Raw genomic sequence first — 12,129 nt, forward strand, 5'->3', positions numbered from 1 at the left:
AAGAGAGCTGGGAGTTGGTGGTGTCTTGGTAGGAATCAAGAAGGTCCTTATAGCGTGTGGCTCTGAGGGCCAGGTGGTGGGAGGGATCTCAGTCCCAGGTCACAAGGGCTTCCCAAGCCTGGCCAAGGCCACTGGGTATTGTCCTCGGGACTCCAAGAGTCCCTGGAGAAATTCTGGTGGCATGGTCATCCTTGTTTACTTGAGTGAAGGATACTGGTTTGGGTGGGCACTGAGGCTTAGGGACCAGGAATCGACCTCAGGCATCAACAGGACTGGGTCAGCTCTGCACTCCAGCCCCTAATCTTGAGACAAAACCCCCAGCTCTCCATGCTCACAAAGCTGGGCAGCCTCATCCTGAGGTATTCCCCCAGGAGACAAGAGCCCTGGGCAGTCTTCCCAAGGAAAAGACAGCAATGGGCTACGGATCCCCAGACCAGAGCCCAGGCTGCTGGTGTGGATAATGGGAAACCAGGGGTCTGAGGGTCCTGCCCCCAACTTTGCTGCTCATCTCGCACAAAGTGTCCCCAAGTGTGCCATGGCAACCACCTGTAAGGCATTCCTGCTCCTTAAGGGACAATATGAGCTATGTTCCACAAAGTGCTTTTAGCATCTTAGAGAAGGCCGTTTTGGTCCCTTTTTCCCACAGTGGCAGCCACTGTGCTTGCCACATACCGAGCTCAGGAATTCAGAAAGAAGGACAAATGTGCTTTGGAGATGATTTTGGCGATCCTTGTCTATAGCTGTCCATGCTCATAAAATACAGCGCTTAATCGTCTTGGCAATTGGGATAACCAATTTGGAAAATAATTACTGCCTTCTTTATGATTACTTTGCCTTCTAATTAAAATCTCAAGACTGGAATATTAAAGGTGCATTGTCAATACAACGTCTCGGATGCACCCAGCTAACCTCATTTGGGAAGGCAAAATTAATTAGTTTGTGTTTTAACACCCAGCTGTTATCCTGAGGAAGGAAATCGTCTACAAGTCAGCCACACACACAGTCTCTAAGCTGGCCAGAGTGGCCGAGGGGGATAGAAAGGAAATCAAGAGTGATTTGTTCCCACGTAACTCAGTCAGCGGCTATTACAAGCTGCTCATTAAATGGCGCCCCCGCGTCCCAGTCAGACATGGCTCAGGAGTGTTCTTGTTCACCTGTGGTGCCGGGATGGGAAATAAGTCAGCCCCTCCATGCCACAGAGCTCCCAATTCATTCTGGAGCCTCCTGGGCTGTTAACACCTCTCCCAGTGATTGGTTCTTGGGGGAAAGCCGGCAGCAGATACGAGAGGCTGTGCCCCTCTCTCCCTGTCCCTCCCAGCCACAAGTACAAACCTGTGTGCCATGCTGGCTTCCCTCTTCCTCTTTTTTGACTTCTTCCTATTTTTCAGTTCCATGTGAGTCAGACATTTGCTGAGCACCTGGAACCCTAGGCTGCGTGGCAGTAACGACACCCCAGCCCCTTGCGGCTTAGCCCAACAAGCTAGTTTCTCATTCATGGGAAGTGTGATGCAGGTCGGCACTGGCTCTCTTCCAGTCAGTGATCCAGGGATCTAGGCTTCTTCCTTGTTAGGCTGACACCATCTTTATGGGAGGCTTGGAGGGTCCCTAAGGCAGAGGAGAAGGTTGGCCCCCAAAGGACACACTTCCTGTCACAGCTTCTTGGCCAGAACTGGTCACGTGACCACAGCCCCATTGCAAGGAATGCTGGGAGATGTAGGAGGGCACATGGAGTGTTTGTTGAGAGCTTCTGTCCGTGCCACAGTGCACTGATTGTGCCATGCAGGGAGCCAGGTGCCTCTGAACCCCCTACCAGGGCTGTGAGGCATGACCCCTGTCCCCAGGGAGATGCCAGCACTGTTCTGTGTAGGAGGGTCAGGCCAGATTGACAAGCACAACAGCAGAAGTAGAAGCCAAGTTCATGATAATACATGGAAGTGATTACCTCAGCATGAACTAGGAAGAAGAGAGTGGAACAAAAGGAACATTTCCAGGAAGATGTAATGCGTGTGCTTAGTTTTGGTGGGGAGGGGAAAACAGTTGACCTTGGGGACAGGAGGAGGAAAGTCCCACCTGCAGGCAGGGCGCAGCATGTGTCCGAGTAACCTCAGACCTCCTGCAGATCAAACTCTTCCCTCCATGTCTCTGAGCACAGCACTGATGTCCTGAGAAGAAATTCATTTCTGAACGCCTTCTCAGGCTAAGGCCTTACAATAGGAAAACAAACAAACCACAAATCCCTAATAAGGCATTTGTGACCGGTGTTAGGGCTTAAATTTGCTCAGGGAGCAAATAACGCTATGCTCTCAGGGAGGGACACTGCAGTGGCTTGCACGTCCCTCGGGAGGATCGACAGCCGGCTCATGTCAGGCCACGACCCTCCTGGAATCACCATGGGGTGGAAAAAGCCCAAAACTAGGAGTGGGGAGTCTATGCCGCATTTTTTCTAAGCCTTGTCTAACCAGCAGCTCGAGGAGTGCCTCTACTCGGGCCTGTCTCCCTGGACTCTCCTGTTTTCCTTCTGGAACCTGAAACAAGAGAACAAGTTCAATCTGGGAGGCCCGTGGATCACCCACACATATGGTCTGCTGACTCACCCAACAGGACCTCACATGATGTTTCTAATTTTTTTTAATTAGTTGCCAACATTCAAAAATTTGGAGAAACGGCATAAAAATCCAGCTCTCTCATACACCCTTCGACACCACTATACTGGACAACAATAAAACTGGTCACCCCTTTAAATGCCACAGCACCATGGGACCCTCCCTATTGTCTGGCAACCCTGAGGCCAGGCACTGGTTTTCCCTTCACACATCCTAGCTCCCAGCTCCCAGTTACATCTCCGACCACGGGACATCAAGGCCACGGGACTCGACAAGTTCCCCCAGCCAAATCGTCTTTAAAACTTGATGACTATTCCTGAGGCTTTCTCTTTGCCCATATTTTCTCTAAATATACCTCATTCTTAGCAGAACCACCCACCAATGAGAGCAGGGCTTCTTAACCTTGGATGCACATTTGAATGACTGGGGGAGGTTTTAAAAATCCCAGTGTCCAACCTATACCCGGAGGTTGTACTCAGGATCTGTCCTCTTAAAGCTCCAGGTGACTCAGTGTATAGCCTTGGTAAAGAAGCATTGAGTTAGACTTGAAAATGCAATTTTATGAAGGGGTGAGCTCCCCATCATCATAAGTAATTAAAGCAATGTGGATGAGCACTTTGCAAGGATGTGTGGGGTGATCCAAATATCAGCTGCTACTCTGCTGGGGTTCTTTCCTCCTTCCACTTCCCTGCCTTTGCCCCTCAGCACCCTTCCCAAGCTCAGTTCAGCCACATTGAACCTACAGTGTGCAAGTTATCTCAGGAAGAGCATCTTATCTCATGAGCATCAACCACGGACGCCCCCCTGAGCCAGCACCATGCCTTCCGCATATTAGCTGGGAGTAAGCCTCTCAGCAGTTCAAGGAAGAAATGATGAAGGTCTGTGGGATGTCCACACAGGCTTTTCCCTATTACTTCCCAGTTGTGTTTGTGGTTAAGGGAGCCATTGTCTTGCTCTCTGCCTTTGTCCCCTCCATCTGATTCTGGGTTGAAAAATTCACCCATAAGGAAGTTTTTTGGCCCAGACAGAATGAAACAGGAAAAGAAGCAAGCAAAGTGGTCTTCAACTGACAAGCTTACGACAAAAGACTGGCTGTCTAGGGACTCTCCTGGAGGTCGGCACAGTGCCTCCGAGAATCATGTTTACAGGATGGGGTGAGGGGTCCTTGAAATGTGTTTCATTATATAAAATATTACATTATTTACTAAAATTATATGGGTTACTAGGAATCTGTAACCTTTGTCTGTTTCAAAGGTTAATCTCCTCCGGAAAAAAAAAAAGGATTTAAGGTGAACTTTCTGGAATGTCTTGGTGTTTCATTTTTGGGTCGGTAGAAAGAACCACTTGTAAGAGGAAGGGCGTGCTGGAGCTTCTAGAAAATCTTCCCCCTGCCCAACCAATTTTTCCCCAAAAGCACTGTGAAGTATATGAGACCGTTTCAACTTTCAGCAACACGTAAATGTTTTGCCTGGCATACATTTGCTTCTGGCTTGAGTTTAATTGGTGCGTTTGACTATAAAGTCATACCTGCCACAGGGCTGAGGTGTCCTCAGGAGCCACGCTGGGGTTGGGGAGTGGATGTTTTTCACAGAGGCAGGTGGACCAGGTGCGGTGAGGCACACAGAGTTTGAGGACAGAAAAACATGGCCAGTGTCTGGTGTGGACACACAGTAGTGAGGAGTTGATGGTAAGGAACTCCATCTTTCCACCAAGGCATATGCATTGCCTTTAAAGGCATCCAGCGTAGGGTTAGCAGAAGCTTTTTATGAGAAAGAAAGAGGTTAAACCGCACATCCCGATGAGTTCTAAATCCAAGCAGAAGAACTATAGTGGAAAGCCAAAATGGCGGCAAAGAGAATGGACATTTTCCTGCTTCTGGAGAAAGGTCTAGATTGAGTTGAAACTTGGAGATCCCCTAGTCTATGGCCCATTATCACAAAGATGTGAAAAATTAGGTCCAGCAGGGAGAAGTGACCAGCCCAAAGGCACGCAGGTAGCTGTTAACAGAACTGTCAGTTGAAGCACAGATCTAAAAAGTTGGTAGCTCCCCAGACCTCTCTCTCCTCGTCTGTGGATTAGAGCTGGGTTCTTCCTCAATGCTGTCTTGGTTAAGGTAAACTGACACCTTATATGGGCAGAGGTAGTTCAGTGCCTCCTCCAGCACTGGCGTCCATTAGCCTAACGCCATGCTCTTCCCAATTCTCCATAGCTCCTCTCGCTATCCCTGCCAGATTCCTAGGTAGGAAGTCGGAACTCCCAATTCAGAAGGAGATACACCAAGCGCCACAACAGGCCTTGAGAAGAGAGCATGGCTGAACCTGGTTTCACCGGGCAGAGCACCCTCTGGTATCTCAACTCTCAAGGCAGCCACCTATGGTCAGAGGTGGGCAGCCCGCATTAGAGGGTGGAGGTCCTGCAGGCAGGGATGGAAGGAAATCCTATGACACTCAAGAGACAAGGAGGTCTCTGCTGGAGTCAGGAATGGTGACATGCAGAGGGAAGCACATGGGACCCTCCGCAAAGGGAAGATGGGGGGGCACCGTACAAGAGCCGCCCCTTAATAGGGGGTCTGCATGCAGTGGCCCAATCAGCAAGCTGCCACACCCACATGAGTCCTCTTTGGCTGGCTCTCTCGTGCTCCCACAGCAGAGGCCAGGAGCGTGACTGCAAAGCCAAAAATATCCACCAGCTGGCTCTTTATAGAAAAACTTTGCCCGTTCCCACTTTAGATTCCAACAGGCCTTAGTCCAGGTCAAGGTCTTGCCCTTTCTACCTAGGTGGCATGGGGCAAGCCACTTTTGTCTCTGTGCCTCATTTCTGCATCTGTACCTCCTAATGGGCTCCTCATGTTTCCATAAAAATCATATATGGGAAAGCTCACAGCATAGGGAAGAGTTCTGTTTCTTAATAAAGGTAGGTAGTCAGTCCTCTGTGAAAGGAACCAGGGTCAGTGGTCTCCACAGCTCCTGGAGTGGTGAAGACGAGGGAGACTGCTGGACAGGTTAAAACTGTCCTCTTCCTGGAAAGGATGATTCACAAACTCATGTTTCTTTTCTCTTCTTTTTTTTCTTTCTTTTCTTTTTTTTTTTTTCAGGTACTGGCTAACCAACAAGGTCCACATCAAGAGACCCACCACTGGTCTCTTGATGTACACCCTGGCCACACGTTTCTGCAACCAGATCTACCTCTACGGCTTCTGGCCCTTTCCACTAGATCAGAACCAGAACCCCGTCAAGTACCACTATTACGATAGCCTCAAGTATGGCTACACCTCCCAAGCCAGCCCCCACACCATGCCCTTGGAGTTCAAGGCCCTCAAGAGCCTGCATGAGCAGGGGGCTTTGAAACTGACTGTTGGCCAGTGCGATGGGGCCACGTAAGGTGGGCACCCCGTGGGACTCAGTGGCTCACATTTCCTGCCAGCTACACCACAGGCAGATGGGAGTCGGGGTGGCGCAAATTATAGAACAAGCAGGCTAGTGGTTTTCTTTGTTAAAGTGTAAAACAGTGACCAGAATATATATATATATACCTGCATATATATATTGACCTGAGTATTTATAACTGTGTGGTGTTCATCTAGCATTAGGCAGATAAGCCACAGGAAGAAGGTGTGGAGAACCCACCCAAACCGGATTGAGACTCAGTCCATCTTTAGGGGCAGAAGGACTTGACATGAAAAGAAGCCAGTCCCATGACTTTGGATGATCTGGGTTGGAGAGATCTTTGGGCTCATGGATGAATGGAGAGCCCCTTCTTGGCAGCTGCCCCGAGCCTCTGAGACACGTGGATTCTGGGTGAGCCAAGACCCAGAGGGGACAACTGGACCCAAGTCTAAAATGGTGCTGTTCACAGAGGAGAAGGAGGTTGCAGGGTTCAGCCTGGCAAAGGAGGACAAGGACACCAAGAAGCAGAGGCCACTTCAGGGCCGCGAGCCTTGTTCCACAAACTTCGAGTAAAACTGTCCGAGGGATGGTTCACGGTGGACCCACCTGTTCCAGACAGGCTTCCACAGCTATGGAGAGACGGCTGGAGAAGAAACCAAGGACAGTCCATACTCTGGCTTTGCAAGAACCACCAAGAACCTGGACAGACCAGGCAGATGACCCTGAAGACCACAGGGGGTGTTCACCTGGCGCTTTGGAAAAATTGAGATCTCCCGCTTGGGGACAGCACTCCACCCCACAATAAGGCAGAAGAGTGTCTAGAACGTGGTGGTCTGGTGGGTGTTCTTTAAAATGTCTAGAGTCCACCAAGGAGGAAGGGACCCTGAGATGTCACCCGCTGGGTCAGCCCCCTTCCTGCTCTATTAGAATGTCACATGAGGGACCGTCCTGTCCCCTTCTTCCACCAGGGAAGCCACAGCCAAAGCTTGAAAGGGCACCGTCAAGATAAATGTCATCCTTTTTTAAAATACATATGATTGCCTTTCTGGGCGCCTCATAGAGCCCCAGAGTGTGAGACCTAAAAGGATGTTAAGCACCTTGCTTCATTTCTCTGTAACCACTCTGTTTGCTTCCTGCATCGTGTGCTCACGGGGCGTCTGCAGCCAGACTGCCGGATCCATGTCACTTTCTCGTCATTTTCCTCTCCCGATGTCACACTAGCCGCCATTGAGCTCCAACACTGAACATCTCCAGCGTGCAGGGAGAGGCTCCGCTGCCCACCCCCACCCACCCATCCTCTCTATGGAGGCAATGATTTGAGAAATTCACAAAATCCCTTTTGCCCCCATGAAGATTAATTGTAAAGACTTTTTTTTTTTTTTTTAACCCAAATCCAAATGCAGTATCCAAATACATGGCCTAATCTTCCCAGGGAAATCTGGGCTCCATGCCAATCACTTAGGGGCTGGAATCAGAGGTCACATATAGACAAGCATTAGGCGGTTTGGATGTATTCCCTTGCCTGATAAATAACAGTGTTTTAAAACGTATTTGAAAGCTAAGTAAAAAACCATGATCTGGAAGGCGAGTTAAGAAAAGTAACCGAGATCTGCTCCCAAGCACATGAGACCGGACAGAATTAATCAGCAGCAATTCAGACCAGGACATTTGCTCTAAATTAATGGCTGGTGGGCAGCAAACGGAGGCGGTGGGAGGATGTTCAGAACCATTCACCTGCACGTGGGTGCTCCGTGTCCAAGCCATGGCTGCAACCGCCACCCTGCCTCTCTGTTTCTTCTCTTGTTGTCCTTGCCATGGATGCTTCAAGTCTGAGATTTGGGATTTACGTTATAAAATGAATATTTAAAAAGCAACAGCCCTAACAGCCTCTGTGGGAACTGCGTGGTTTGGACTTCCTCGCAAGAAGTGGAAATAATTAGTATCATATTTTACACTTCTCCAGAACCTTTCATCGAGAGGATCTCAAAGGCCCTGGAAGACATTTAATGTCTGAAGCTGGGAGTGCCCTGGGGAGCAGGTAGAATTTCCTGGGACTCGATGGATTAACAGGGGCTTTGGACTCCAGAACGTTCCAGTGGTGAGTCCTGAGGGGAGCTGGGACGTCAGTCAGGTCCTGGACTGGCCCCACGCTTCGTGTACCAGCCACCAGTCCACCCTGTGGGGCAGTTTAAGGCCAGAGCTCCGTGGAAGAGCTGGTTTTCCTTCTGTCCCATATTGGTCTAGGTTCCTTAAACGGACACCAGTGGCTGTTGAAGTAGAAGGAGTCCTGACAACCTGCCCTGGGAAGCCAGGACCCTCTGCACCGCTCTGTTTCCCAAGTCACAGGTCTTACACTGCCCAACTGCACCAGCCACCTGATGGCAGGAGCTCCAGGACCTGGGCTTCCCCCACCTCCTCTTGCTCCTCCACCGGGGCACACAGTCAGGAGGCAGCCCGTCCCCTCTGCCCGTTGAGAGCAGCTAAATGCACAAGCCAGCTAGCCTGGGTGGCCCCAAGGAGTCCAAGCCTGCACTCTGTCCCCGCCACCCTGGTCCACCGCCTTGTAACTGCAGTGGTCACAGCCATCCTGGGAGCAGAAGACCCTTTGGTCACCTCCTGTTGACTGTTAAGCCGTCCCCAATCACCCCACCCTCACCCACCCTGGAGCCTCCGAGACCTGCATGCTGGCCAAGCCCCCAAATGACCACCCCCTCCATCGGCTGCCTCCTTGGCTGAAGAGAGGAAGCCACCAGAAACACCATCTCTCCCCCAGATCTCCTGATCCCTTTCCTCCACACGCCTCTCCTTCCGCGCATTTCTGAGGACGTGACATCCGTCCTCTGGGCAGTGACATTTTCCTACACACCCCAGCCACGCCTCTGCCACCTCTGTCCTCACTTCCACCAGCACACACTCTCCCACCCATCCAGGCTCCAGCATCCTCTTCCCTCCCTCCCCTTCCCTGCCAGCAGCCCCAGGAAGGGGTCTCCAGTGCTTGCAGTGCTGTCTCCCATGACCTGCCTGTTCTCCATGCTCTGGGGACCGGAGATTCAGCACCCTCCATGTTGCCTCATCAGAAGACCCCTCATCACCACCGAGCTCCCCACATCACTGGGATCCACAGCGACCCCTGCAGGACACCCGTCCCCTCCGTGCCTACGATGCCATGTACTCCCGGTGTTTCTTCTCCCTTCCCAACGTCTCTTCATCATTTATTTATGTATTTATTTATTTATGTATTTATGATTTATTTATTACCACCCTTCCCTTGTTCTAAAAAGGACCCGAGATGGGTCAGGCCATTATTTCCCACCTCCCACCTTGCCCCACTGCACAGACACTCCCTACATCGGTGCCTTCCATTGTGTGCCCACCCCCCCTGCTCCAGGGGCATCATAGACTCCATACCTCGAAGCCAAGCTTATCATCTCTGCTTCCCCTTCTTCCACGATCCCCCCCTCTTCTTGCTAGAAGCCCCGTGAGCCTCTCAACCACCCAAGTCTGAGACCCTAAAGTCATCTTTGACTCTTCTCCATGGATTCCCTTGTCACCCTTTCAACCAGCGCTGCCCTGGCTTCTCCCTTGCTTGCACAATTTTAGCAGCACTCTCTTCCCCCTCCCTGTACCCCCATTTCCCTCTGCGCATGCTTGCACACCGCCACCCATTCTGCAGATGCATCGTGATTCTTATCTCCAGCCATTCAGAAGCCTTTAAAAGTTCCCCTGGCCCACGAAACAAGGTACAAGTCACCACCCTGACATTATTACAGATCACCAGATAAGGACCTGTTCCTTCTTTATTCCCTGCACTGGTCCATCGAGAATCGTCATTGCTGGAAGGGGTGCCTGGTTTTCCTGTCTCTGTGCCTTTGGTCTTGCTGTTCTCATCTCCTGGGACCCTCTCTTCTGTTCCTTTCAAGGCCGGTGCAGAAACCACATCTTCCATGAAGCCCTCCCTGATCTACCAACCACTGGGATCTCTCCCTCCGCTGAACCACCGTAGCACTTTATTTGTACCTTTCTCATGGCACTTACCATATTCTGCCTTGTATTATAGTTATTGTGCACTTGTCCTATGACCGTTCTTAGATTGTAAGCTCGCCAAGGGCAGGGACTGTGTTTTAATCATCTGTGTCCATTACAGCACCAGGAGTGGTGCAAAGCACACAGCAGTTGCTCAATAAATGTTTGTTGGATTAAATCCTTAATGCTTGTGGAGGGCTATGTAATCAATGAAGTCATTTTGCATCTGTAATGTCATAAAACTCTCCAAAAAAAAAAAAATCACATGTGGTGGGCAGATGTAGAAATCGTTATTCTTATTGGATGGGTCATAAAATCAAGGCCAAAAAAACTGCGTGAACCCCATAGTTCACTGGCAGAATTTGCACCCCAGTCTTATCCCCACTCCATGGTCTCTTCTATTAATCCCTGTGGCTGGTTCACTGCACACTGGAAACCGACCTCAAGCACAGTCTTGGCTGCCATGGGTCTGGGATCACCTTCAAAGAGTCAAACATACCTCAACATGAACCCTAGCTTGTGTGCCCATCAACAAAGGCAAAATCTCTCTCCTTTTGGGAGAGGACAAAAGCCATTCAGGTTTTACCAGGCCCAGGGGGTGGGGCTGTGGGACCTCATTAATCATTCCCACTGCTGTTGTCACAGGGTACGAAGCCATCCGTCCAGATGGCAAAAAGACCAACAGCTCCAAGGGGCTGCTGTTTGATAAATCTCTTCATGCCTAATTAAAGCTCCCCTTCCAGAATGAATGGAACAGAGACATTTGTTGATGCCGGTCAGATGGGACTCCAGACGTGCGTGCTGCCTCATGAATGCCCTTAATAGCATTCCCAGTGACACCAACAGCCTGCCCTAGCCTGCCTGTCTCTCACCAGCACTGCTGGATGTCATCATTCCTTCCTGTCTTCATTCCCAGCCTTCTGCTTTCCTTCCCCAGGGCTCTTCCCTTTGGCATTCACCAGGAGCCTGGTGAGCTGAGAGACCTCTTCCTGGGAATCTAAGCCCCTACTGGGATAAAGTAGTGGGACGGCGGAAAGGGAGGAGTTGGGGAGCACTCGGTGCCATCTCTACAGGAAGCAAAAACACCAGGGGTCTGTACCAGGGTTTCCATGGTTACTACGTAGAAGCAATGTGTTTGTTGCCCTTGGGCTTCATGGTGAGGGTAGGAGTTTCATATCTCGCCTTAGTAATCCAGGTGGTGGAACCAGTTTCCACAAACTGTGCATCAAGCCATCCAGCCCAGCGTCATCCTGTTTCCAGAATCATCCCAGTTGTGTACAGCCACAGCCCCGCGAAACCACCCAGCGAGATCACTAAAGGTCACTTGTGGCCCTTCTCAGTCTTCCTCACAACATCCTTCCCCTCCCTAGAAACTGGGGTGTGCCATGGGCCTCCTGGGGTTCCAAGGGCTGTGTCAGAAAGACCCATATGCTCCAACCATGACGGCATGTTCTAATATTAAAGAGGTTTCTCCACAACTGACCCAGCAACAGCTGCGAGCAGCCAGTCCTTGGGGAATTAATAGAAAATGAGAGCCCACAGCCAAGCAGTGGGGCAGCTGCCCAGAGCCTGCATGGACTCACCAGTGGGGAATCCCACTGCGAAACACTAAGGTGAGGCACCTCGGATTTGGCTTTTTGATTTGGTTCAAAGCACCTTCATTTCCTAAAATGAGGTTGTCATAGTCTATGAAGGAACAACTAACAATCAGAACAATTCGCTCTTCGTGGAAGTTGGGTGCTGCAAAGGAGACCACTCGGGGGCAAGCTGTTTTGCTCAAGGAGACCCAGCATTGTGCGTCTCCCTTCCAACCAGGGGTGGCAAGAATGTAACTCACTGTAGTGACAACTGTGGTTGCTGGTACTCTGCAGCAACCCGTCTCCCCCAGGAGCCCTGGGACAGGCGCCAGATGATCCAGAAGCCTGCCCTCGGGAGCAGCATCGCACGAAGGAAGCCAGTCGATGTTGGTGCTGTCTCATATGTAACACGGATAGGACACCTACCTACCTCCCCCACGGAGTCACTGGGAATAATGCAAATAAAGAACGGGGGAGAGAGAGAAGCTGGGCGGGGAGGAGGTTCTGGGCCGTAAAGCAGATCAAGCGCATACAGCTGTG

General features: G+C 50.8%; 1 protein-coding gene across 1 annotated transcript in view; it reads left to right on the forward strand.

Annotated features, from left to right (window-relative positions):
• The window catches only part of ST8SIA2 (ST8 alpha-N-acetyl-neuraminide alpha-2,8-sialyltransferase 2), a 66,719-nt gene extending 56,522 nt beyond the window's left edge, over positions 1-10,197 (forward strand). The window contains exon 6 of the mRNA XM_013046659.2: positions 5,698-10,197. Coding sequence (XP_012902113.1) covers positions 5,698-5,983 — 286 coding nt within the window. The 3' untranslated portion in view covers positions 5,984-10,197. The remainder of the gene's footprint in view (positions 1-5,697) is intronic.
• The last annotated feature ends 1,932 nt before the right edge of the window (positions 10,198-12,129 follow it).

The sequence above is a fragment of the Mustela putorius genome, unplaced genomic scaffold, assembly GCF_011764305.1.
Source record: "Mustela putorius furo isolate JIRA1106 unplaced genomic scaffold, ASM1176430v1.1 tig00003875_pilon_pilon_pilon, whole genome shotgun sequence".
Lineage (NCBI taxonomy): Eukaryota > Metazoa > Chordata > Mammalia > Carnivora > Mustelidae > Mustela > Mustela putorius.